Source organism: Pterocles gutturalis, unplaced genomic scaffold (assembly GCF_000699245.1).
Source record: "Pterocles gutturalis isolate BGI_N339 unplaced genomic scaffold, ASM69924v1 scaffold36009, whole genome shotgun sequence".
Taxonomy (NCBI): Eukaryota; Metazoa; Chordata; class Aves; order Pterocliformes; family Pteroclidae; genus Pterocles; species Pterocles gutturalis.
The window spans coordinates 95,194-120,004 of NW_010131906.1; the positions used below are offsets into that span (position 1 = coordinate 95,194).

Consider the following 24,811-nt stretch of genomic DNA (forward strand, 5'->3'; position numbering starts at 1 on the left):
ATTTATGTTCTGAAATTATGCTGTTTCCCAAAGGAAAAAAATAAAGCTATTTACCTAAGACTCTGTTTAGTAAACAAACAGTAGAATGGTAGTGCAAGGGAATAGTTGAATGTGATGGCTTGATGGCGTTGTTTCAACTATGTCCTGCTCCTCCCTGCTGTGGGGTTCTCCTAGTTGCCCCATAATTAGCTAGGAAACATAGCTGATCTTTGGACTTTGGTCCATTCAAGGTTTGCTTTTTAAGATTTGATGTGTCATACTTTTTTTTTTTTTTTTTGGTGCTAATACAAATAAATGATGAATGTCAAAGCAAACAGTCCAGTGGCTGAATTAGAATTCCACAACTAAAGAATGAGCAAAACTGGATGAGAGTGATTTATGGAGCAATATACTCAGCTCACTTACTTATGTTACCATTATCAGGTTTCACTGTGATTCCTAGCTTAAATAGGATAAGCAAAATGTAATGTAATAGTGATCTTGTATGATTACAAATATGTACATGTTGTTTACTTTAGCACTTAAGAGAACCTCTTATGAATAAGAAAATTCACTGTAGGACAAGGTATCCCAATTTTCTTGGTATATTTTTTTCAAATACAACTTTTGTCTCATTTTAGTTTCAACCGGCATTCTTCCACCTCCATCAGCTACCAGTCAAAGAAGAGGTATAAAAATGTTTTGTGCAGCTACTCTACCTTAAAAGCACTTAACAAACCAGTTTATTGCTGCTAGTAGGCATCTAGTGAAGTATTAACATAAAAAATGATTTGCTTAGAGATATTTACTCTTTCTTTTTCTGACAACTAATAGTTTTCAGAGCCAATGTTTAATTCGCTGCCTGTCACATGCCATTGGCTGCTACAGATAAATTCAATAAGGGTGCTTTCACTGCTTTTCAAGATGCCATTGCTTCCTGTTCCATTAAAGCATCTTTGATCATTAGGACATCTTTTTATTCTTTCTTTCTTTTTTTCTTCTTTTTCTTTCTTTCTTTTAATCACATGCTATTTCCTTTTCTTCATCAGAAATTCTGATAAATCTTTTAACTTCACTAAAACCCTTAATGATGTAGTATAACACTTTAATTCTCTTTGACAAGCCTTTTCATCTTCCCTACTGTATTTAATATGCATCATACACTTGTAAAAGAGTTCAGTAGTTGACTTATTTTAATTTTGCCATGATTTTGGTACTATGAATACAATTTTTTTGTGTGTGTGATGTTTTTGGTTTTTTCAACTTCATTTCCCTGAACATTCAAGGAAATCTTAGTGGCATGGTTTTATCATGCTATTAACTTTGGGAAACACTTGAATTTTTAATAACTGTTTTTCTTCCTGTCTTAAGTATCACTAATCTAGCTCAGAACTTCTTTATCTATTTTGTGCATTAAGAGAGCTTCAAATGACTTTCTACCAATGCACCTCTACATCTGGGAGTAGACTTTCCCAAGTGTTTTCAGATTAAATCATGTGTCATGCAGCCTTAAAATCTTTTAATCCCCATTATAAATATTGATCACTGATCCTGTAAAGGTAAGTATGTTTTGCTACTTTTCTGTCTGGTTTACCTTGAATAGTAGATTTTAAAACAAGGAAAAGTCTTTTGATAGTGTGTATTCAGCTAAAGGCATTTTGAAAGCTGTATGTGAAACCAGTGTCCCTGAAGCGAACATCTTCCTGTCTGTGCTACAGCAGGAGTCCAGTGACCCCAACCAAGTACAGTGCATTCTTATGCACTACAGATGAGGAGGTATCAAAACGAAAGAGATTATAAGAATGGAAAGTAAAAAGCCTTACTGTGCTTAGAACAGCTTTTGCAATTACAAAATCACAGCACAGTTCACAACAGAATTTACAGTGAATACAAACCCAGTAAAATAGTTTATCTTGGAGAGTCCTGTTCACTCATGGTATAGTGGACCCAAATCCAGCCCTAAGCCCTGGACTAGGTACAGAAATAATTATCTGTAGTCATTGTAGCAATAGCTATGTTTCTAGGTCTAACTAAATAGACAAAATAAATTAGCCTGAGGCAGCAATCCAGTGCAAACTAGATCTATAGTGTAAGCAGCTGCCAGAGTAGCAAAAAGCTATGTTGTGAGGATAGGTTTATTTTGTTCAAATGTAAAAGTTTTCATTTGTCAGAATGCTTTTTTACCTATACTGGAAGGAATTTGCTGTGTTTGCCATATGTAGAAATTATAATATATTCTCTCCAGATGGCATCTATTAATTATAAATCCATTGTTAAAGAAAGTGCAGGTCAAGATGGACCAATGGTCTGGCAAAGCTGGATGCTTCTTTTCTTTGGCTGACCAATGTTTTCCTATAGACAAAGCCACTATGGAAATAGCTCCTAAACTGTCAGCACAAATGGATAGGAATCTGGTTCAGACAGATAGCAAAACTGAAGGGAAAAAGAAAGTAAAACTATGTTATCAGGGTGAATAAGAATGATGTTCAATTGTGAATGTTTTTTATTACTGCACGCATCTTGGTATCTCTTGCTTCCCTTCCCTTTACTTCTTTATTTTCTCTTGTTTGCTTTGTTTGTGTATCTCTTTTAGTGGTCTATGAAGCAGAGTCACTACAAACAGAATCACCCTAAGTAACAGGCAAAAAGAAGAGGCATAAATTTCAATATATTACTATGATCAAACTGAGAATCACCATCTGAGCCATAAAATGGAGAACAGTGATACCTTATTGATGTTTAGAATCCTGAGTCAATGTCTAGGAGTGCAGAAAGTGCATCATAATATTGCATATCGTGTGCTTTTGGGTAGCTGAATCTGAACATTAGGAAAATTAACATAAACTGTGGTTTCAGTCTAAATAGGGAAAAGAGTTACGTTCAGAAATGTTTTTCAAAGGTCACTACAATCTTTCTGAAGAGAGTACAATGCTTATAAACAGTAGTTAATATTTGTAGTAGTAGTAGTAATTGTGCTGAGCCAGTATCTTTTTCAGTATCTTTAAGTCAACAAGGTATCCCTCACTGATTTACCTTCGACAAGAACAGGTCTGTTTGTTTGTAGAGAGATATAAAACCCAAACTTTGTATGCATGCTCCTGAAGTCTGATCCGTTGTTAAACTGAGAGTTCCTTTAATAAATTTGTCGTATTCCTTTAGCAAGCTATTTTCTGTGACATGAAGAGCAACTTGGCATTATCTAAAATCCTTATTCAGCTAATCTTTCTTTCCAAAGAATTGTCTTAAGCCTTTCTTAGCAATGATAAAGACTAATGAATCTCACAGGATTCTCTCTGTAGCTCTCAAGGACAGTTCCTCTCAGAGTGCTTTGGAAACTGCCAAATGTGTTATTTCATAATCAGTAACTTTTGCTGTTTATAAAGTTGCTTATACCTTGATTTTGCTTTTAGAAACACAAGCCAGTCATATACACCAACACCAGTTTCTGGAAGCTATGGTGAAAGTCCTGCTGCTTCTGCTACTCCAAAACCAAGAGTTGTTACTACTGCCAGCATAAAGCCCTCTGTCTATCAACCAGGTAAGGTGACTTCGAAGTACTGACAGGATTCAGAAAAGAAATGCACGTCCATTTCTTTTAGAAAAAGAAAATGCAAATGCGCACTTTGTAATAGCACGTACGCATAAAAGGAAAGATTTGTATACATGGAACCAAATGCTGTTAGCTGCTAGTTTTGCTTCACGTTATCTGAAGATGGAGGATTATGTTGCATTTGTATTCTGCTTTGGAGTGAAAATGTGGAATAAACTGGGTAAGAAGAATAAAAGCAAGGAAAATAAATCTATAATTAAAAAAAAAAATCTGTAGCTTGACTTTTCAGAAGAAATACATTTGGAAAATAACCCAGCATGCCTATTTAGCAGCTCAATAATGCTTCAGAATTGATAAAATAGCTTAAGAATCCACAACTCAGGAAGGAAATTTAATAAGTGAAGGTAGCTTGAGAGGGATATATTTGCAAAACAGGTAAGGCCATATATTGAACTTCTCAAACTCAGGCTTATATTTGAAATAAAGAATGACCTATTAAAGTACTTTGTAATGCTATGCTTCCATTTCCCACAGATCCGATTACTGAAGGAATATATTTGATTATTCATTCGTGTGGAAAATATGCTCCTTGATGTTATTGAAATTCCCTTTGTATTAATGTGTTACAAATGGAGTGAACTTCTAAAACCATTGATGACCAAAATATGAACCTGCAAAATGAACAAATTAAATGAGGCAGCAATATAAGTCTAAATGCAGTTCTATTTCAAATTAAGCTTGTTCTGATCTTATCCAGAGAATTAGAAAGTTGATTTGTATCCTGACAGTCAAGATCCTTATCTTGCAAAAAAATATGAAAAAGCCAAGAATTCTAACAATCTAAAACTGTCTTCTGTAATGCTCTTAACTCTGGACCTACTAAAATGAAACCAATGCAGAAATTTTACTTAGGTATAAAGCAGACAGGTTGATCTTTGTTTTTGAGATATAAAGGTGGAAAAAGCCAGTACAGAGCTATCAAGCTATTTAAAGGTCTCAAAATCAATAAAGGTTTCAGCTTTTCCTCGTTTTGATTTTGGTTATATGTGTCAGAATATACCACGTGTTCACTGAAGGCAAATATTATTTTTATCTTGCAAAAAAAGCAAATATGAAGACACAGGATTTATTTCCATAATGCAGAACAGAGCAAACTGTAGCAGGTCAAAATATATCCTAAATACACCAATTGATACTAAGCCCCATGCTCATTTGGGGGAAGTATAAACTCCAGTTATCAATATACAGACCTGTCACAGAAATAAATTAGTAGCTCTATCCAATTAGTAGCTGTATCTGTTAAAGAAAAAGCTGGCTGTTGAATTACTCAGAATAACAGGCAATGCTTTTGTTTTCTCCTGTGATAGGCATCATCTTTGCAATTAGCCTTATATTGCTGGGTTTGAGCCCCATTGCTTCCCAATAAAGATTTAAAACACATAGTGACACAGAACATAGTTTCTGTACTATGTATAGCACAAACTTAATTCAGCTGTATATATTGTCTGCCTGCCTGTGGAAAATCCTTACTTTGCAGGCACTGCAAAGATATAATGTACTCTACATATTACTCTGAATTTTCTCCTGTCCTCTAATGTGATGTATTACAGAGAAAAAATTCAAATAGCATTGAAGTTGGCAAAGAAAGAACTAGTGAGTCTCCCTGTATTGCTTAGGAGTTTGAGATATGCAACAAAGGATTCTAAAATACCTCTGTAATTGAACCCCAGAGTGACTCAGGTACAAAAGAGATTAGAGAGAGAGATTTTACTGAAGATGTTTGGGGTTTTTTTGGTACCTTTTTACATTTTTATATATTCGATGTAGTAGCACTTCATGATGGTTTTGTAACATGAGCTGGCCTTAAAGACAGTTGCAGCTGCAGTCCTGAGCAAATGGGAAATTGTCACTTGGGAAGTAACGGAGGAAACAGCATTTCCTGTCACAGACTGGAAAGATGAATAGTACTTTGAAACAAACCATTAATGCAGTTAGAAAACTTCCTCACCCTACTTTGTCAGTGCATATAAATTCTGCCCTGCAGCATAAAATACAGCCTCAGTCTGAGAGGTCCAGCTGTTCTCAAATTCTTACACCTGAGGTAACAAAATTCATCTTTCTCATCCAGCCTAAGTGCTACCTCAGGCTTTTGCAATAATGGCACTTTCACTTTAGCAAATAATTTCTTAGGCTTCTACTTTTGTAAATCCACTCTGTGAAAAGGCTGAAATAGTGGAGATTACTATAAGGATTTGCAATGCAGAATTTAGAAGAGGAATGCCTTTATGCCAGCCCTTGGTGTTTGTGGGAAAGAGATGACCTGCTTCTCTTAAAACTGTGGGTCAGCAATTTACAGATTAAAACACCCACCAACATCCTCATATATGCAATATCCAGAAACCTGAATCAATCAGTAAGAGGGTTTAAAAGACTATTTTAATCTGTCTTGGATTGAAAAAAAATAATGGGCTGAAATTTGGTTAACCTGAAACTGATCTCAAAATGAAACCGCATTGTTGAGTATCTGGCTCAGAGGGGAGTAACCAATAAGTCTCCAAGGTAAAGAAACAAAAGAGTACTACTTTGACTAACCTAACTCTGGTGGGAATTTTCTGCTGCTAAAAATCTTTGTTTTCTTCCTATAGGGAAAGCTGTGAACTCTGTAATCTGTTCCCTTCTCTGTCCCATAAATTTCATAGCCCCTTTTTAAAAGGAGCATAGATTTCTTTCCTGAACAAGGTCCACTAGATGGCAGAAAGTACTTGTGCATTCCTTTCTTACAGGCTTTCCAGACTAGAGTAGTGCTTTCACATATTCCAAGAAACCCAAACGCCAGTTTTATACTACACAGTAACATAATACCTAAAAGTAAGGAAGCCAATATTTCCTTTTAAGTGCGTGAGTCCAAATAGGACTATGCATATATGTAGAAGCACTAAAGTGTAAAGGCCTGATCTGCTCTTATAGAAATTGGTAGAAAGATTCCCAGAGATCTCAATGAACTTTTCACTGAATCCTAAACACCTTCAATACTAAACCAGCAGGTTACATACCACCTTTCTTTTTAATTTCTTCTGAATAATAATAGTGTCTTCAGGTAATGCAACAAGTCCTTTATAAGCTTTGTCTGTCATCTACTTTATACCGGAACAATATATAGGAAGATTCTGGGCTCCAAGGATATGGCCACTAAGTGCAGAACAAGCAGAATCAGTTGTGATTATGAATTACATTTGTTACTGGAAAATTATTACTAACAATTATGTGTTATACTAACAAAGGAAAAAAAACCAAGGGAAATTGTTTTCACAGTGCAAGCCAGTATGTAAGACTAAAGCATTTGAGACTATATGAATCTTTACTTTACTAAATGAATCTTTGGTAACACACCTTTTTTTCTGGAGGGAAAGTATCCATTGATCATAAATGAAGAGCTGATGGGGAGAATTCCAAATTCCCCAGAAGCAAGGAACTGCCTTGTTCCTATAGCTGTTAAGAGAGACCCCTTCTCCTGCTATTCTCTCAGGATAACAATAGTCCCATTCTTTTTCTCCTACTATAAGAGTCTGACGGCTGAGAGAAACAAGTGATAGAGGTTGGGTTACTTAATTATTTAAAGTATTCATTTTTGAACAGTGAAGGGTCAGCTCATACAATACTTATATTTTGAGAATCTGTTCTCTGATATACTGAACTTAGTACTTTTTACCAGCAAACAGCACATTTTATCTGCTGCATGTATGTTGGAAGACTTTGAAATAAAAATAAACATGCAAGGTGAATTTGTATGGCAGTAGCCACTAAGACAAGAGAAGGGCATACATATAAGATAAAAAGATAATAATTCCCTCTTAATAACAATAGCAAAAATCTCAAAGTTAGTGAAACCGTTCTAATACATTGCAATGACACTATTTTAAATCAATAGTAATTCTAGCCTGTTCACAGGGGGAAAAAATGTCATAAATACAGCCTGTAAAATTAAAGTATAATGGCTGAAAAGAGAACTTGGAGCAGCTGAAAACACCCAATATTTGTCATTTTGCAATAATTCCCCTGGTATCTTCCTTCAGCAACTGGGAAGAAAAAAAAATGTTGCTGCTTTATTTTACTGCGGTGAGTAGAAAAGATGGAGTAAAAGAAATAGAAGGTAGAGAGAATGAAAGACAAAGACCCTTGTCCAGTGTTTTTCCTTCAAAGGAGTCTAGATTAATCTGAACCCAGATAAATCATATGCTGTCTACATTTGTTGGAATAAACACACTGAAAAAATGAAACACAGACATTGTGAGATTAAGGAAGAAAAAGTAAAAAACTAAGAGGTTGTAACCTGAATTTACTAAAGACAATCATAGACAAAGACACCCTAAAAATGGTACCTGGACTGCATTTGTTCTTCACTTACGGAACTCTAGGTTTGAATATCTGTTTTGTTAGGTCCTCTGTGGGATACACTGCCATACTTTGCTTGAACAAGAATTGGCTCGTGGAGGAGGGACAATTATTTCACAAAACTAAGGGAGCTCAAAGTCACCTTATTTAATTAGAGACCCTCATAGCTAGGATCCTTTTGAACTCACCAGTTAGAGATTAAATATTGCCTTCTAATTTTGCCTAGCCTAATACCATAATACATAAATAGCAACTACCCCAGGGTTTAAAGAGATTGGATATAAACTCTTTGTTCTGAAATCTTTAAACACTGTTTACCATTCCCAAGTAAAAAAAGAAAAGAAGCCTCAAGCTAAGGTGGGATATAGTTTTATGAAGAAGAAATTTTGTTGATGCTGTATCATTAGAAAGTTTTATCAAGAAGATGCATTAGATTCAACTCTGAACTCATTAAAAAGTAGAAAATCAGAGCTCACTACGGTGATCACAGCAGATTGATATATATGCAGTTTAAGCACCTGCAACTGCCAATAATCAGTGTGTTATTCTATGTGGGGAGTATTACATAGAACATAATCTTCTCACCACTTAATTATCCAGAAAGATTCATGTTACCTTGGGAACCCTCTTCTTGGTTGAAATACTTTTCTACCTACAAGCCCCTTAAAACTGTAAATGTTGTATTTGGTCATCATTTTATTGGCACTGGGACCTACTACACAGTGTTTGCCTAGACTGCAGGAGAACTGACTCCTGTTCCCAAATCTGTGCTCTCTCATTTGGGCAAAACACTTCAACTCACCAAGCTTCTGTTCCTCCTCAGACAAACCAACAATCATTCACTTCATTTTCCTTGCAAAGGAAAAAACTGGTTTTAGTGCTCATGTACTTGACAAAGTGAGACAGTTTCTTGGACAGCGGCTTCAGTCCTACACAATGCAACATCTGACGTTTTGAAAAGAGCAGGGCAATGGCAAAACTTGTCGGAATGTGCAGGCTCTAGCTTCTGCTTATTTTTATGTGATAAAGCTCCACCCAAGATCAGAGCCTAGTGCACACAAACAGAGGCAGTCTGCACTGAAGGTTTTATTTAATAGTCAAAGGGTGGAAGAAAGGAAGTACAATATTTCTGTTTTATACATGGGAACTGAGGCGCAGAGATACTACGCTTTGCTCGAAGTTATACAGGAAGTCTGTGGCAGAGCCAAGAACTGAACTGACATCAGTCATAACTGCAAGTCTGGCCTTCCTCTAAGTGCTGTTGGCTTTGTCTTGCTGGTCATGTGAGCTGAATTGGCTCCCTCAATATTGCTTCCAGTGCTCTCTATCTCTGTGTTCCCTGTGTGAGCCTGTTTTCCTTCAGAAACCTGGGAGTAAAACCTACAAATTATAGATAACAGTTATATCTGTGGAAAATGCTGCATTTTAATTAATATAATGAGATCAAAATTTAAGCATAACTTTTTATTGAAATTATGGGGAATTCCATCTAAAACTTCATTACATGATCTGGCCTTTCTATTTTTAATCTGTCTTAAATAGGTTATATGGCAGTCTTTGAAATTATCACATAATTGTCATATCCATCCCTACTAGATGGATGAAGAAATTATGAGATGCCCTTGAAAATGGTCTCATAAAATCTGTAAAAGCCAGTAGCCAATGACTTCTGAGATGCATGTGGATTAAAAGTCAGTGATTGTGCTCATATCCTTGGCTTCAGTCCAGAATTAGTGACCAATAATGAGACAGACCATAATTAAGTGTCATCTGAAGCTTTTATTTTGTGTGTGTCATGGAGTACCCTTTGGTAAGTTTTGCTGTTTTGCCATCAGAAGAAAAGACTTTAAAATACTTTTTGCTTTCTTTTGGGATTCTTAAAACAGCACCAGCACCAGTTCATTCCTACACCCCTGCCAACACTGAGCCTGCAAGTCGCCCTCCCTGGGTAACAGATGACTCCTTTTCCGAGAAATTTGCACCCGGAAAAACCACCACCACTGTCACCAAGCAAATCCTCCCAAGGGGTGCTCCAGTACCATCTCCTGCCTCAACTTCTACTTACCCATCTCCAGTTTCAGCTTCTTCCCTGGCTCCTGCAATAGCTCGGGGAGCATTTCAGAGGGCTGAGCGTTTTCCAGCCAGCAACCGAACTCCTCTCTGTGCACACTGTAACAGCATAATTCGGTAAGGTCATGAGGTTTTGAAAAGGGATGAAGCAGAAAAAAAATATCAGAGACTGGTTATTGTATGTTAATATACAGTACCAGAGCCTAAGACTCTGTTAAATTACCCAGCAGGGGATGTCTGTTGTCTGCTTCATTAGTGTAACATTTCCACAGCTCAGTTTGCTGTTGTGTGGTTCACTTTTTATCACTGTAAAGTTATACATGCCAATTGTTGTTTCTTGAATGCTGTGGCAAGTCACTGTTTTTTAAACAAGTCTCTGGTCCTAAGGTAGCCCTTAAAGAGGAGGTATGTACAACTTCATTGGGAGAGTTGGGGGGTGGGAGGGAGGATTAAGGAGAGAAAAGGAACAAGACATCATTTTGGAATAGCAGCCAAATGTAATTGTTGCTTTTGTGTCTGGAGAAAGATAATGCCTATACTTTATTACCAGTGATTCACAGCATGCCTGTCCCTTCTCTCACAATTCATTGTGCTGGACCAATGCCCATTGTTACCCAGTGGACTGCTAACCAACTTTAAGTAATCCATGTTTAATGATAGTCTCCCCAACTAAAAGGAGCTAGTTTGGTGATGTGGAACTGCTGATTATTGCCCTTTATATATTCTGAAATTGAAAGACTCCAGTAATAATCACTATATCTACTTACAATCAAGAGTAAATCACCAAAGCAAATTTAATGTGTCTTCCATATAATTAAACAGCAGGTTGTCATCTGATAACCAGACATTTCTAGAACAGGCCTCATGCAGTGCTGTCTCAGACAGAACGAAGGCAGGAGACTTTAGGAACTAGAGTGAGATGTGGGTGTGTAGGTTTGGAAATTTGCCTGCTTTCTCATGCTTTCAAATAGTAGCATTATCCTCGGTGTTACAACCCTTGGCCTTTTCCTGTTGTCTTTGCAGTTGTTTGCAAAGACCACTTATAGCTATGCAGATATTAAAACAATTGATTATTTGGACAAAAGTTGTCTGTTAATTTAATGTATATAACTAAACAATAATGAAATATTTTAACTAGTTGGCTAAGTGTTTGAATAATGATATTGAAAAAGACCACTTCTGTTGAGGCTTCTGGATCTTATTTTAATATGCACCTTCATGGTTCAAGTAGAATGCTTTTTATACATGTACGTGTAATCAGGGTCATTCAATCTTTTGCAATACAAATAAGATAATTGCAATTGTTTACAGGGGTCCTTTCCTGGTAGCCATGGGTCGCTCTTGGCACCCAGAAGAATTCAATTGTGCTTACTGCAAGACGTCCTTAGCTGATATGTGCTTTGTGGAAGAGCAGAACAGTGTGTACTGTGAGCGCTGTTATGAGCAGTTCTTTGCACCAACCTGTGCCAGATGCCACACTAAGATCATGGGGGTAAGAGAACAAGCTTAACCCTTTCTCCAATTGCGTGATTCACTGAAATAGTGAAATAGTTTAGACTGTAAGCAATGAATGTAGATATTTAATTATTTCCTCCTTTCTAATAATAATTTCCCAGTCTCTTAATTATTTCAGAATGAGAAACATTTTTTTATAATCTTTATCTATCTGAAATCTTGGATATTTCTGTACCTTACTCAACTCACAGGCAGAATGTGTTATTCAATTACCGTCTCACTGAGTGTAAAATAAGTAACACTTTCTGGATAGTTCTTTGCTATCCGACACACACTATGTTACTTTTATCTATCTTTTCTTTATATTTATAGTAAGGGACTTGAACTGGGTTGTTTGTTTTGGTTTGGTTTTTTTTTTTTTTTCCTCTTATACAGGACTTAGTCTAAATTTCAATGGAAAAGTCAGGGATCTTTGGAGAGGCCCATAGTTCTTGCTGCACCCCACTGGTAGCTAGCAACACAGCTGCCAAGAGGAATTCTGATGAGTTCTTATAGTTAGGAAAATACAGAATAAATACAAAGATCTGAATTCCAGAAAGGCAAAAATAGATGCCACTTTTGTTTTAAGTATTCATGCTTAGGTACAACTAAATTTGCTCTACATATACCTTAGATGGTGATGAGGTTGCAATACCATAAGGTAATTTTAGCCGTGTATTTATGCGTGCGGTTACAGTGAATATATGACATGATTCTCTTAAATGAGGAAGTAAGAAATACCACACTAGTTTTTCACTGATTAGCTGTCACCTTTTGACATCTGTCTAAATGCTGTCATTGACAGACTAGATGCTTTTCTCTGCAATTGCCAATTAGGGATGGTAGCATCAGACATCTCTGGTGAAGCTCTGGCTCCAGCCAACTCTTGTTTGCTACTGCGGCAGTAGGAGTAATTTTACAGCAGAGTACTAACTTAGCTTACCTAATTAATGCTGGCAGAAATCAGTTCCCCATAATGTATTTCCATCAGGAAAATAGCAAAGATGCCAGCTGTCTCTATTTATATTAATAAGATTTCTCAATCTGTTTTTTGCTTCCTAGCTCAGTGAGGTTCATAAATGGATCCAAACCTATTTATCAGTGATAGCTGTTTTGCAAACAGTAACAGAAGTTAATGAATCTCAAATGGTGATTCTCTAATGAGATATATGACAAACACAAATTAGACTATTTTGTCGACTCACTGGATTGAAAGCATGGAAGAGGACTTCAATCTCTTCTGTCATAGTCAATGGAGATTAAAAATAATCTTTAAAAGAGAATCAGAGTCTACATGTATAATTGGAAGCAACATAAAATAGGATCTGGATTCTCAGCTGGTGTAAATCAATGCTGTTTCGCTGAAGTTAACAAAGCTAAATTCATTTACAACAGTTACGCAGCTGGCCCTTTGAAATCGGGACTGTTTGACAGAGATACACTGTTGAACATGGTCTTGGGCACAAGTAAGATTGACAAACTAGCAAGTAACAGGCATCAGAGCTCAGTACAGCAGCCTTTGGACTTGGAGGACTTCTGTATGACAAGATAAGAATGAACCAGCAATAGAGATTGCTCCATACTGGATAGAAGAAAGAAACAGATTCAGTCTGGATACTGGGTTCAAGAAAACATCGGTTGCACAGAATTTGGGGCTTGGGTTTTTTTTGGGTTTTTTTTTTTTTTGAGATGAACACATGGCCTAGAAACAGGCATGCAGACTCATTTTCAATAATTGTGTAAGATAAAATCTAAAAACCTATTTTTTAAAAAAATTTTTTTTTTAGATTTTCACATTGGTTTGTGAAGCGTTCATGTGAGAAGCTTTAAGGAATTACTACATAATCTAAGTTCCTTTGAAACATCAAACTTAAATCACTTATTCCATGCATGCATTTATTGGAGAAAATTACTCTTTTAAATTTATTTAACAAATCATACTCTTGCACATACTCTTGCACTGAAGAGTTCATACTAACCATGTCAAAACAAATGAGAAAATAATCAGAATCTTTGTGCAGAATCTCTCGAGCAACAGTGACTGGGCATGTTGATACATACAGCTGGCTGAACTATGTTGTTTCTTTTTGCCAAATACATTGTTCTAGAAAGTTTGCAGTCCTATTTCCTCTTTCGAAAGGAGCCAAATTTCTGTCATAATTCGTTCTTTTGAGGAGGGGAATTGGCTGGTACAGAAGGGAAAAATTTAGAGCATCTCTGCCTTGTGTTTGTTCTCCAGTAGGTAGTTGCAGGGCATGCTACTCTGCTGGAGATCTCTGTTTGTTTGTTTGTTTTACAGGAAGTGATGCATGCCCTAAGACAGACTTGGCACACAACTTGCTTTGTCTGTGCTGCTTGTAAGAAGTCGTTTGGGAATAGCCTCTTTCACATGGAGGATGGGGAACCTTATTGTGAGAAAGGTATGGCAAACTGGACAGTTCTGCTCAGAATTTGTGTGTGTCATGTTGTATGGAAGCAATGTAAGAATAAAGCAGCTGATGAACAAAATAAAATCGGTCACCCATCCAGCATGGATTTTGTTACCACTCTCCATATATACAAGTGTTTCCCTCTCTGTATTTTTCACCACTTTATATGATAGACTGACAGAGTGGTGGTCTTATGCCTTTATGTCCCAGAATGCCTTACCTCATTTCTCTCCCTTATATATTATGGTCCTTACCATCCATCTGTCCCTACACTTTCTTCTCCATCCCACTCACTTCCCTGGTAGATTCTGCTCACCAGAAATCTACATGTTATGGGGTGAAAAATTCTTTTTTAGGGTTCTAGTAGCACTTCTATACAGTATGTGTGGGTTGCTGCCCACATTCGCTCTACTAAGGTGCTTCAGTTATGATCTCTGATAGTCCTACCTTACCCTGAAACTGCCTTGTCCATTTAATGATCTTCTGGCCTACTTCTCCCTGGAGATTCCTTCCCTATGGTTGCACAAGTCAAATTTTACAAATCAGGGTAACTCTTAGTGAAGAATGAAAACCATAAAGCATGACTGACTTGGCACCTACCCTTTAAAATTGGAGGTTTTGCCATAACCTCTAATGATTCTCACAAATTCCATACCTTTAGAATTTATGCTAATGTTTTTTAATGTCAAGTCCTTCCAAATTGAACTTAATATTGAAAGTAATGATGTATTAACCAGCAAGTATGGAGTTTCCATAATATTCTCTCTTAAATCAGAGAGAACATCAATCCAGTAATGGAAACTTAAACTATGCTTCTATACCACCCTTAAGGTAACAGTCACTGGCCATTAGATTGTGGTTTGTATGACCGTATTTTCCTTATGAATAGCTTCCACATACATTAAAGCCAATTTAAAACCAATGTGAGAAACATAACTTCAGATTTCATTCTTGTTTCTTTTCTATGTGATGGCAATTATCATGCAGACATGGGGTTTTGCACTGACTTCGTATTTAAATAATGAAAGAAAGCAAGCAAATTTCAGCATGAGTGTGCCAGTGAATGTAGTTAGGAAACTCTGAGCAAAAACCATCCACAAATTCATCCTCTGGAAATTTTTTATTTCTTTCGGATTTAATACGGTTACGTTAAGAGTTTGTAATAAGCTGGCTTTTTGTTTTATTTTAGATTATATTGCTTTGTTCAGCACAAAATGCCATGGCTGTGATTTTCCTGTTGAAGCTGGGGATAAATTCATTGAAGCTCTTGGACACACTTGGCATGATACCTGCTTCATTTGTGCTGTAAGTTCTATACCAAGTACTATCTGACTTCCTTATCCTCATAAATTGTGAAGTAACATCAGAAGACCTGAAAGCAGGACTGTCCCTAGGGATGCAGAAGGGCAGAATTTCTTTTTTTACTTGCAGATGGAGAAGGATAGGAGTAATTTCTCTTCTCCTCTGTAAACGTTTACTAGAATTATTAAAGTTGACTATCACAAGTGAGTGCTTTCTAATAAAGTACGTACAGTAATACATAGCACTATTGCTGTTATTCATGTTCACCAAATAAAGCAGGATTTAAAATAAATTAACATCATACTGAACAGTATAGCCATAATCTTACTTACAAAGCACTGCAGTTTGTATTTCCATGCAGAATGCTTGTTGAAACTTGCAAAAAGGAGCCTGTTTAGAGAGCATGAATAGTAATTAGTGCAGAAGTTGGTCAAACTCATCAATCTGTGGTATGCATGCAGCTATATAGTGTGGCCATATTCCCAGACTCTGCACACAAAGTAGTAAAATCCATAAGATAAACAGTACGTTTCATATGGTTCTAATATAGCTGTGCTCCTTCCTAAGGCAATGATATCTAGAACCTCTAATTAGCTAAAAATAATATGTTGGACACAGCAAAAGTGACAGTGACAATTTCTAATGTTTGTTGAACTCTAAAATTTAGGTTGAAGAGCAGAAAATATAGAAATGTTTATAAATATCTAAAGCTAACCTAGCTACTGGTCTTTCAAGGGTATATAGAAGCGAGTGACCCAAAATTGTCCTGTGAAAACTGAAGTCTTTTTGAAATTCTAACATAGAAAGGAATATGAAGACAGCAAGTTTCCTTCACAAACTTAACAACTATTAGTCACTTATAAAAGAACACTTTCTCTGAATATTTCATGTTCTTTTTTGCTTATTCGTTTAACTACATTCTTATGTATTTAAGTTAGCAACCCAGTTTTCTGTGGAGGTAACAGTTTTGTTAATGCAGTTCTCACAGTGTTTTTTGTTAGGAGCTAAATTTATTTCTTTCAGTGGGTTAAGTCAAATGCAAAGAAACACGACTTGCAGTAGCACATCGCTGATGTTGCCACTCGCTGGTCTTAAGCCTGCCATAAGCATTAGGGATGATATTTATTCTTATTCCTAGATTCTGATGTGTTGACTTCCTTAAGTGGTTCTAGTCAACTCTGTCCTTGCAAGTGGTGTTGCATTAGGCCTGTGTAGGTATTTATACAATTCCAAGGCAGTTTAAGCAGATCTAAACCTGGGCTGCCCTGCCTTGGCCGTGCATTCTCACATGCTTTGTTATGTCAACACCAGCATTTACGCAGCCAGGCAGAGAATGTTATGGGTTGAAGAATAACCTGGTAAGAACAAGTAAGTAGTTTTCAATGATACCGGCTGTTTGAATGACTCCTTGATGACATAAGTACTGGTACCAAGACAAAGTAATAATAGGAATGAGTATCTAATGGTACCATGGCAGGTTGGTATCCCTGGGACCATGGCACCTAACCAGAGCTTTTGTAAAATCGTACATTACAAGTATCAGAATGTAGGTCTTAAAGTCCGAGCTAGCTGCATGTGCTTGAGTGTGCCACTCTCCTTTGATGGTCTCCGCAAGCACTGCTGTGACATGCCGAAGCTGCCCAGGGGATCATGTACCCAGACTTCATTTTAATGGAAACTAGTGAACTTAGTGGGTAGTGGTGGCAGGAAAGTACAGAGAGGAGAGCTGGTGCAAACCAGAGCCTAACCTCAACAAGGGGTAGGAAAACTACTAAGGTATGCACTTTGATCCAGAAAATTGGATGCAGTCCTGCCAAAGAGATGCATGGGCAGAAGGAGAAATACAGTTGAAATTGATAATCACATCTTTCTCTCTTTTTTTTTCTTATAATGATTTCTGATTGTATTTATTATTCTAGGTATGCCATGTGAATTTGGAAGGTCAGCCATTCTACTCCAAGAAGGATAAGCCACTGTGCAAGAAGCATGCCCATGCCATCAATGTTTAAAAGAAGAGCTGGTAGTCAGTAATGCTGGGGAAAGACAGATAACTGAGTAATTATGAAGTTGATAACCATGGCTAGCATTTCTCTTTGTAAAAGCTAGGAAGTTGATGCTTCTGAAATGTAACTTTAACCTCTTTCGTAAATGCAGGACATGCTTTTGCAAGGTTCATACAAAAACCTTCTGAATGAACAGTCAAAAACAAATGAACTAGTCCATTATTAGAGCAACAGTTGGGAGGAATATTGAAATTAACTAAAACTAGAAATATAAAAAGTAATGCACAAACACAGTTTCAAATGAACTACTCACAGCATTTTCACTGCTTAGACCACATACTAGTGTTTAAGAACAACTGGAAAAGTCCTTTTGTAATAAGTAATTTTCTTTCATAACAAGAACAAGTAAGTGCCACATGTACAATAATCTGTAGAACCAAAGGCCATAGTTTTCAAAGGGAAATGAACAGATTAGGGTTTCCTCTATGAAAAGTGAGTGCTATTCCATTATATTGTGGTGCTACCTCATAGCATCAAATATTTTAGATTCTTCCCAAATAAGAAGTCTGCCTTAAATCCATATGTAGCTGGGAAGCCTAGGAGACAATCCGTAACTTAGTTTGAAAATTAAGTGGAAGCAGGATTAACTCCTTCCATAACCCAGTAAAGATTGAGAAAAGCATGTTGAGTCAACTTTGATAGTGCACTTGGCTTACACATGCACAGTAGATTATTTCACTTTCAAGTTGTAATGGAAAAGGACAACTGGCTTTCTCCAAGTTGTTCTTACATTGAATGGAATAGAGCTGCCTGGAAAGGTCAGCTTTTCATTCAAAACCAGTTTTCCTTTCCTCTTGTGGAAAAAAAAATACTCAAAGTTGCTTTGGTTTCTAATTCCCATTGATATCAGTGGGAGGTAGGAATCTACATCTGGACCTTCACATTGATGAACACTGAAGATACACGTCCATCTAGCACAGCTAGGAAGCGGGAGATAGCTTGCAAGAGTTCCCTACTCTATCCCACATATTTAGGAAAAGGGCATCTTTTTTTTTTCCCGTAGTAAATTAACTGATTAAAAATTCATAAGGCAGCATAACACCACAGGCTTTATTACTTTTCTTAGTTTAAATGCAACACATCCTGAATTGTAGTAGTATTTGCCATTGTCAAACAGCAAACTCTGACAGCTAGGATAATCATCCAGTGATCTTTTCTAATATTTCAAGAACAACTTTCAAGTTGTTCAAACAGTTATTTATAAAACTTTTTTTTTTTGCAAAAGAGCAATACTTGTAGTACTAATAATACTTTGTAATTTTAAATTTTAAATACCAATGACACTTATTGGAGATAGCACATCTGTCTGATAGAAAATAGAGTTAAAATTGAAAGTCTGATCACTATTCAAGTTTTATTAATTTGTTTAAGTGAGAATTATGATGTGTGTGTTGACAGCTTGCAGTACTGAGTTTTGAATTAGTATTTCTGAGGCTGAGGATGCATTCTGTGGGCCACATTCTGGTGCTACCTGCACCCTGTTTTACCTTGTGTTTTGAGTAACAAGGAATGACATAGCATTGTCTGCCTTTTTCCTTCCTGTGGGCAATGCCGTTTTAAGAAAACTGGTGGGTCTTTTCAGGGATGAAAAGCTATTCAAAGCTTGGGGGAGGAATAAAAGTTTGGAGTTCTAATATGAGAGTTATGTTAGCTGCAGGCAGTCCGCATCTTGGACAAAAATAACAACCTGAACTGCCTGTGGCAGTTTTGACATGTATGACCTGTATTTATTCAGTAGGTATCTTAGTTCTCACTGATATTAGCAGTGATCTGAATGTTACAGGGTCAGATTTTTGTATGCATGAATTATTCTAAAACAGTAGTACATTATACATAAAGCCTTTGTTTTCTATAGCAAACAAATTTTCTGTTTTCAGTTGGTGCTGGGCTGGTGTGAATATAGTTCCATTGATTACAAAATCCAAAGATCTGGCTCATAATATTCTCAAGAGGAATAAATTGTAACCATGGAAGTGAAATATTTTTTCACTCATATTTGACCTCATGAAATACCTCTTCCTACCAGTGACACAATTCTAAATTTCCTTTTAATTTTTTAATGTCATTCAACAAAATTGTGTTTATTATTCTCTGTTATTTAAGAGAATTTGTATCAGCATATTATATATAAGAGTGCATTGAAGATATTCTTTAGGCAGATTTCTGTGTTACCCACTGACTGGGACTCATCTCTTACTGTCAACATCAAAACAGGGAGTCAGACTCCTTGGAAGGACACAGAAACGCTATGGCTTGTGCTGCCTCAGGATAATTTTGTGAGGTCTTTCGCCTCTAATCTGTGTGTGTGTATGTATGTGTCTCCTTCACCACCTTCCCCCTCCATGTCCCTAAAAGCTCCTCCTTCACTGGCAGTGTGAAGAATGAAGCATTTTAGGAGATGGCCAGAGATGGAGGGCTGCAGTTTAGGCAGGACTATAGTCTTTGGGGAGCTGGTGGTAGGCAGCATGGCTGGGGCTGTCTCTTCTTCACCTTCACAGGGGAGCCCAGATTGCCAGCCTGCGAGTTGCTGGGGTGGACAGGGCTGTGGGAGACAGGGGTCGTGGTGTGGGCAGGGGAGGGGAAGCTTGGATTGGAGAAGAGAGAGCACCTGCGGCAGCCAGATTGCAAGGGCTCTGGGGGCCTCTGGTTGAGGGTGAAAAGATGAGTCATCGAGGAGATGGGAAGCCCTTACTGAAGCTGGGGTTGAAGCAGGGGAATAACTAAGTAAGGCCAGTCTCACTAAGTTGACGTGTTAGTTAGGGTGGGGCGGAGGGGGGGAACGGGATGACTCACTACAGTCAGGGAAAGGCCTTGAAGCAAGAAATTAGGGTACAAGGAGCTCACAATAGTCCAGAGAGGTAGTAGGAATATGTATAAAGGGGTGAGCAGGGGGGATACAGGATCCAATCTAGTAAATTTGAAGTCAGTACTGCAGAAAGGTGAATGCAATGTATGTAAGCATAGCTGAGCTAGCTTGCGGAGTGGCAACGGCAAAAATGTGGCAGCACAGATTTCAGTGGGAGCCATACTAGCTTGAGGGAGTCCTGAAAATTTCCTTGGACAGATAACATGCACTGTAACACATGCCCTGACTCCAGCTGGTGTCTGAGCAAGTGAGATTAAAGCTAGTTTACATATCACTATATGAGGTACAGTGATATCTCTGAACGAAGAACAGAGATACCCTGAGGATTATCATGTAATAGATTTCCTGTTTTGACTTGTGCTGCTTCATAATGTGGTCCAAAAATAGGGAATCCACTTACCTGCCCTTAATATCTGTATTAAGATAGAATTTTTGCACATATCTGAATCAGAAATTTGTGAATAATAATGTAGTATTTTAACTTTCACAGGGGTAGAATACCACATAACTGCTGATACTCCTCTGCCACATGTCACCTTTGTGATATGGAGGGGGGGAAAGATGCTTGGATATATATATAAAAAATTCACAATAGGGCCCTTCAACTATCACTGAACAGAAATGCTGTACAAAAATATGCAAGATGAATAATGTGTACTTGTTTATGTTTTACGTCTTGTAATAGATGCCTGGGACAAGTCCTAAGTTCCTCTAAATATTTCTTTTCATTCTAATTAAGGTGGGATTTTACATAATAAAAATACTGTACCTCTGAATGATCAAAAAAAAAAAATCAGTCTTTTATCTAATTAAAATGTGTTCAATAACTTTTCAGTCAAAGGCTTCAAAATGATCTTAACACTTTTTCTCTTTTCCTGGTTTTTTTGGGTTTGTTTTTGGGTTTGTTTTTTTCTTCTTGCAGAATAAGGTAAATTAAATGTTCCCAATGAAAATAGCTTTTATTATCTGGAAAAAACCCACTCTTACAACTTCTTTTTTAGAAGTTAGTTTTTACTATATTGGACTTACACGTTATACATTTCTAAAATCAATTCAAAACAAGGAAAAATATTTTACTTTGGTCCTTCAGTGGTCGGTACTTTGGGTGAAATAAAACGTTTTGTTAAAGATTATTTGTATTTATGTTTAATAATGTGAATGTTCACAGCACTGAACACACTCATTAGTGTCTAATGCTAGGCACGCTAATGTTTATTTGCAATACTCATCTCCTGGTAGCAGATATTAATTTGTTTAGTATTTATAAACACCAGAATTTGAAACTGAGTGATTTCTTGCCTGCAGTGATCACATTAGAAGTCTAGGTTTTATAATATATTGACATGTTGACTTAATGCCACAAGTGCCCTTCCTTTTAGATACCTATTTTTTCGTAAGTTCCTAGTTATTTCAGAAACAGAACATAGTGTTTACGAGGTGTGAGTAACTACCTTGCATGGATTATCTGTGCCAACAGGAATAAAATGGTCTAGTAATAAAAGGAATGTGCAAATACAGTTAAAGCTTTATGATTTGGGCATATTTATTAATATGGCATGTGAACAGCTGACAGCTTTCAGACATGTAATACTGATAAGAAAGCATACACAAGCTTGTACTCTCTACTTCAGACCTGAAAATAAAAATTAAAAGCATTGGTTTCAACGTCATTGTATATCAATCTTGAATGTTTTATTAACCAAATAACAGTGTTTTAAACAAACAAATATTAGTATGCTTAAAAGATGTAGTGTACTAACAGTACATGTTGTAACTTACCAAGACTTGTATAGTCACAGACCTTATTGTGTCAACAAATACTGTTTGTAGTAACTTCATAAGGAATGGGTAAATTCTGTATGAGGTTACATAGATGCAGCTAAGAACAAAGTTTGATTGCATAACTTCAGGTGGGTGTTCTTCCATTTCTTAGTAGAAGTGACTTTAAATAATTTATAAAACATTTTAAACATCCTCATTGAGCTCTATTGCCAAGAAATACGTCAAAATGAAAGGATATATTCATATAACAGTGTGGCTTATAAGAACAGCCATTTTGTGCATTCCTAATCCACACCCCTCAGGAATGCAGGATTTTTAAAGATACAACTAATTATATTCAACCTAATTAAGAAGTTACATGATAAACGAACAGACTTGGCTTTAGATGGGATTACAAACTGGAGCATCAGGAATCACAACTTTGCGCGCTTTGATTTTATTTCACAGCCCTAATTTCTGTTTAGAATGTGCGTAAGTAAAAACACAATTCAAAAGAATGAACAGAACATATGCAATTTTCTGTCAGTTGAAAACTGCTGTTTTTCAGATTGTCTCTTCTGACCTTTAACCTTTGCACAAGACAGTGGTTCCTAAAGTGCCCTGTGATCCCTGGAGACTTCAACTGTTGGAAGTGGAAGCAATAGAGGCACAAGCATAACACTGTGTCACCTAATAGGGTGCAAAAAGTGAATAGACCAAAGTTCATTAGAAAAGGGCATGGTGCAAAATAGCATGACAAGTGTTGCATTAAGAGATTCTTAACAGAAGAGAGATTATTATTTGCTCTGAAGAAAATGGTGATTTCAAAAGTATAGGCTTTGGCATTGTCTTCCCCCCCACCCCAATCATGAATCTTAAATTCAGCCAGTTTCTGTTGATTAAGAAAGGAAGGAATGTGTGAATAAGATTGCTGAAACCCTGATTGAACACACAATGAAATGCTTTGTTCTTCCAGCCAGATCAGAGTGTTATGGACGAGATTCAGATATATTCAGGCATAAATTCTGTGCTGTATGCGTATAAAACATGCCCTTAGATAGCTGTTAAATACAGTTCCTGCTCCTCTTAGTAAGATTACATCAAAAGAAAACAGGAACAAATGTGTGCTGTACTAATAAGGACTGTCAAGACTGAGTCACAAGAATTTTCTATGTAATAAGGACAAGCAGAATGAATTTTTTTTTAATGAAATAAAAGTTTTGAACAAAACATGTTTTTCTTTTAAAAGTTTCCAGATTTTAACTGTTAGGGAATAATAAATTAGTGTGCATAAAGTATCATTAATAAATCTGCCCCCACTATAATCTTAATACTTCAGATTATTTTCATTAATGACAAAGATGTTACAGAAATTCTTCTGCTTCCGCTTAGTTTTACTATGTGTAGTGTTACTGAGAAAGAGTTGAGGCCTTTCTGAAACTGAATTAATTATTTATTTTTATTTTAATTAGAAGTTATAGATAAAAATACAACTTTGAGTTGAATAAAGGTGATGGTTCTTCCAGTGCTTGTGGAATTAATAAAGCTTGCTCCAAGAAAGCTAGGAAACTTGCTGTTCTTCTAGAATGTTTTATTCTTATGGTGCATTAAAGAGGATGTTTTGGATTTTTAGGAAGCTTAATAAATGTCCATAGCCGTAATTAAGGATCTCATTTTACAACAAAAGAACGCTTTACAGGATTTTAATTATCTTAAGATCTAATCATATATAGACTGGAAAATAAATTTGGGATTAAGATTTATTTTGATTTAAAGAATCTTAATGTTATAGAATGCAGGCCTTGCTATATGCATGTATGAAACATGTATGTGGATTAAAATGCTCAGAACTGAGGCTCTGATTTCCTTTAAGTGGATGTGCTTCATACCTGTAATATTTGAGCCTAAATTGCTGGCATATAGTCCTTTTACTATACATCTCGTAATAGTAATGCATTAAACCGAGTACACCAAGAGACCTAGTTTCTGTTACCAGTTAGGTATTTCTGCTTTTATGAGTTAACATCTCTAGACTTCTGATAGCATAGGAGATATGGGAGCAGAAAGAAGGGCACACATCCAAAAATCTGGCTACATGTAAAAAATAGGAATTCAGGAATAAAAATTTTATTTGTCCATTATAAAAAAAGACCAAATGTCTTCTTTCACAACCAAATGTTCCTCTGCACTACTCAGTGCCACTGGTAGGCCTGCATGTTCCCTGACTCATTTTCTTTTTCTTCCTGGAAATTTTTTCCCTGTACTGATTCTGAGGACACCATAAATTTTCATATGATTTCTGCACATGTGGAAGCCTGACCAGAGTTACTGCTACACATGCTTGTAAGCTGTGTAACAATGTGGGGTAAAAAGTAAAGAGTTGGGCTGCTAGTGTGAGTGCATTCAGTCAGCCCACTGCATCCCGGAAATACCAGATTCACTGAGGCTTATTGTGGATACACATAATATATGACACTAATTGGAAGTTTCTGCTTAAATGCATGTATGCTACCCAGCATCTATGCTACACTACGCTACGCATACTTCTGTCCAAAAAATCCTTGCAAGAAATGTGAAAGTGCTAGCCAGAGAGATTCACATTCTATTGCATCATAATAATGATAGCATAGTTATCCTTCGAGACCGTTCCCAGTGACAGCTGCTGCAGACAAAGGAGAATAGGGCCGTATTTACTGTGGATGATGATTTTCTGCCATCTGTATTATGTAAACCAGTTTCTGGAATGGGAGCTTTTCTGAGTTACCATTCTTCTGTTACTTTGTTGTGACACCAGCTAGACTGAATTCAAACTTGCAAAGACAAGTAGACATTAAAGTCTGGGGAAGTGTATATCCTTATGGTCCAGAATTGCACTATTTAGTAGAATCACTGAATGGTTTGGGTT

The 24,811-nt window shown here is 36.7% G+C and overlaps 1 protein-coding gene across 1 annotated transcript in view; it reads left to right on the forward strand.

The window, feature by feature from the left end:
- The window catches only part of LDB3 (LIM domain binding 3), a gene marked incomplete at its 5' end in the record, with an annotated part of 83,140 nt that extends 65,554 nt beyond the window's left edge, over window positions 1-17,586 (forward strand). Inside the window, 7 exons of the mRNA XM_010080753.1 lie at window positions 621-668; window positions 3,390-3,517; window positions 9,808-10,108; window positions 11,303-11,483; window positions 13,785-13,905; window positions 15,104-15,219; window positions 17,136-17,586. Of these exons, the coding sequence (XP_010079055.1) occupies window positions 621-668; window positions 3,390-3,517; window positions 9,808-10,108; window positions 11,303-11,483; window positions 13,785-13,905; window positions 15,104-15,219; window positions 17,136-17,225 (985 nt within the window). The remainder of the gene's footprint in view (window positions 1-620; window positions 669-3,389; window positions 3,518-9,807; window positions 10,109-11,302; window positions 11,484-13,784; window positions 13,906-15,103; window positions 15,220-17,135) is intronic.
- Between the last annotated feature and the right edge of the window lie 7,225 nt (window positions 17,587-24,811).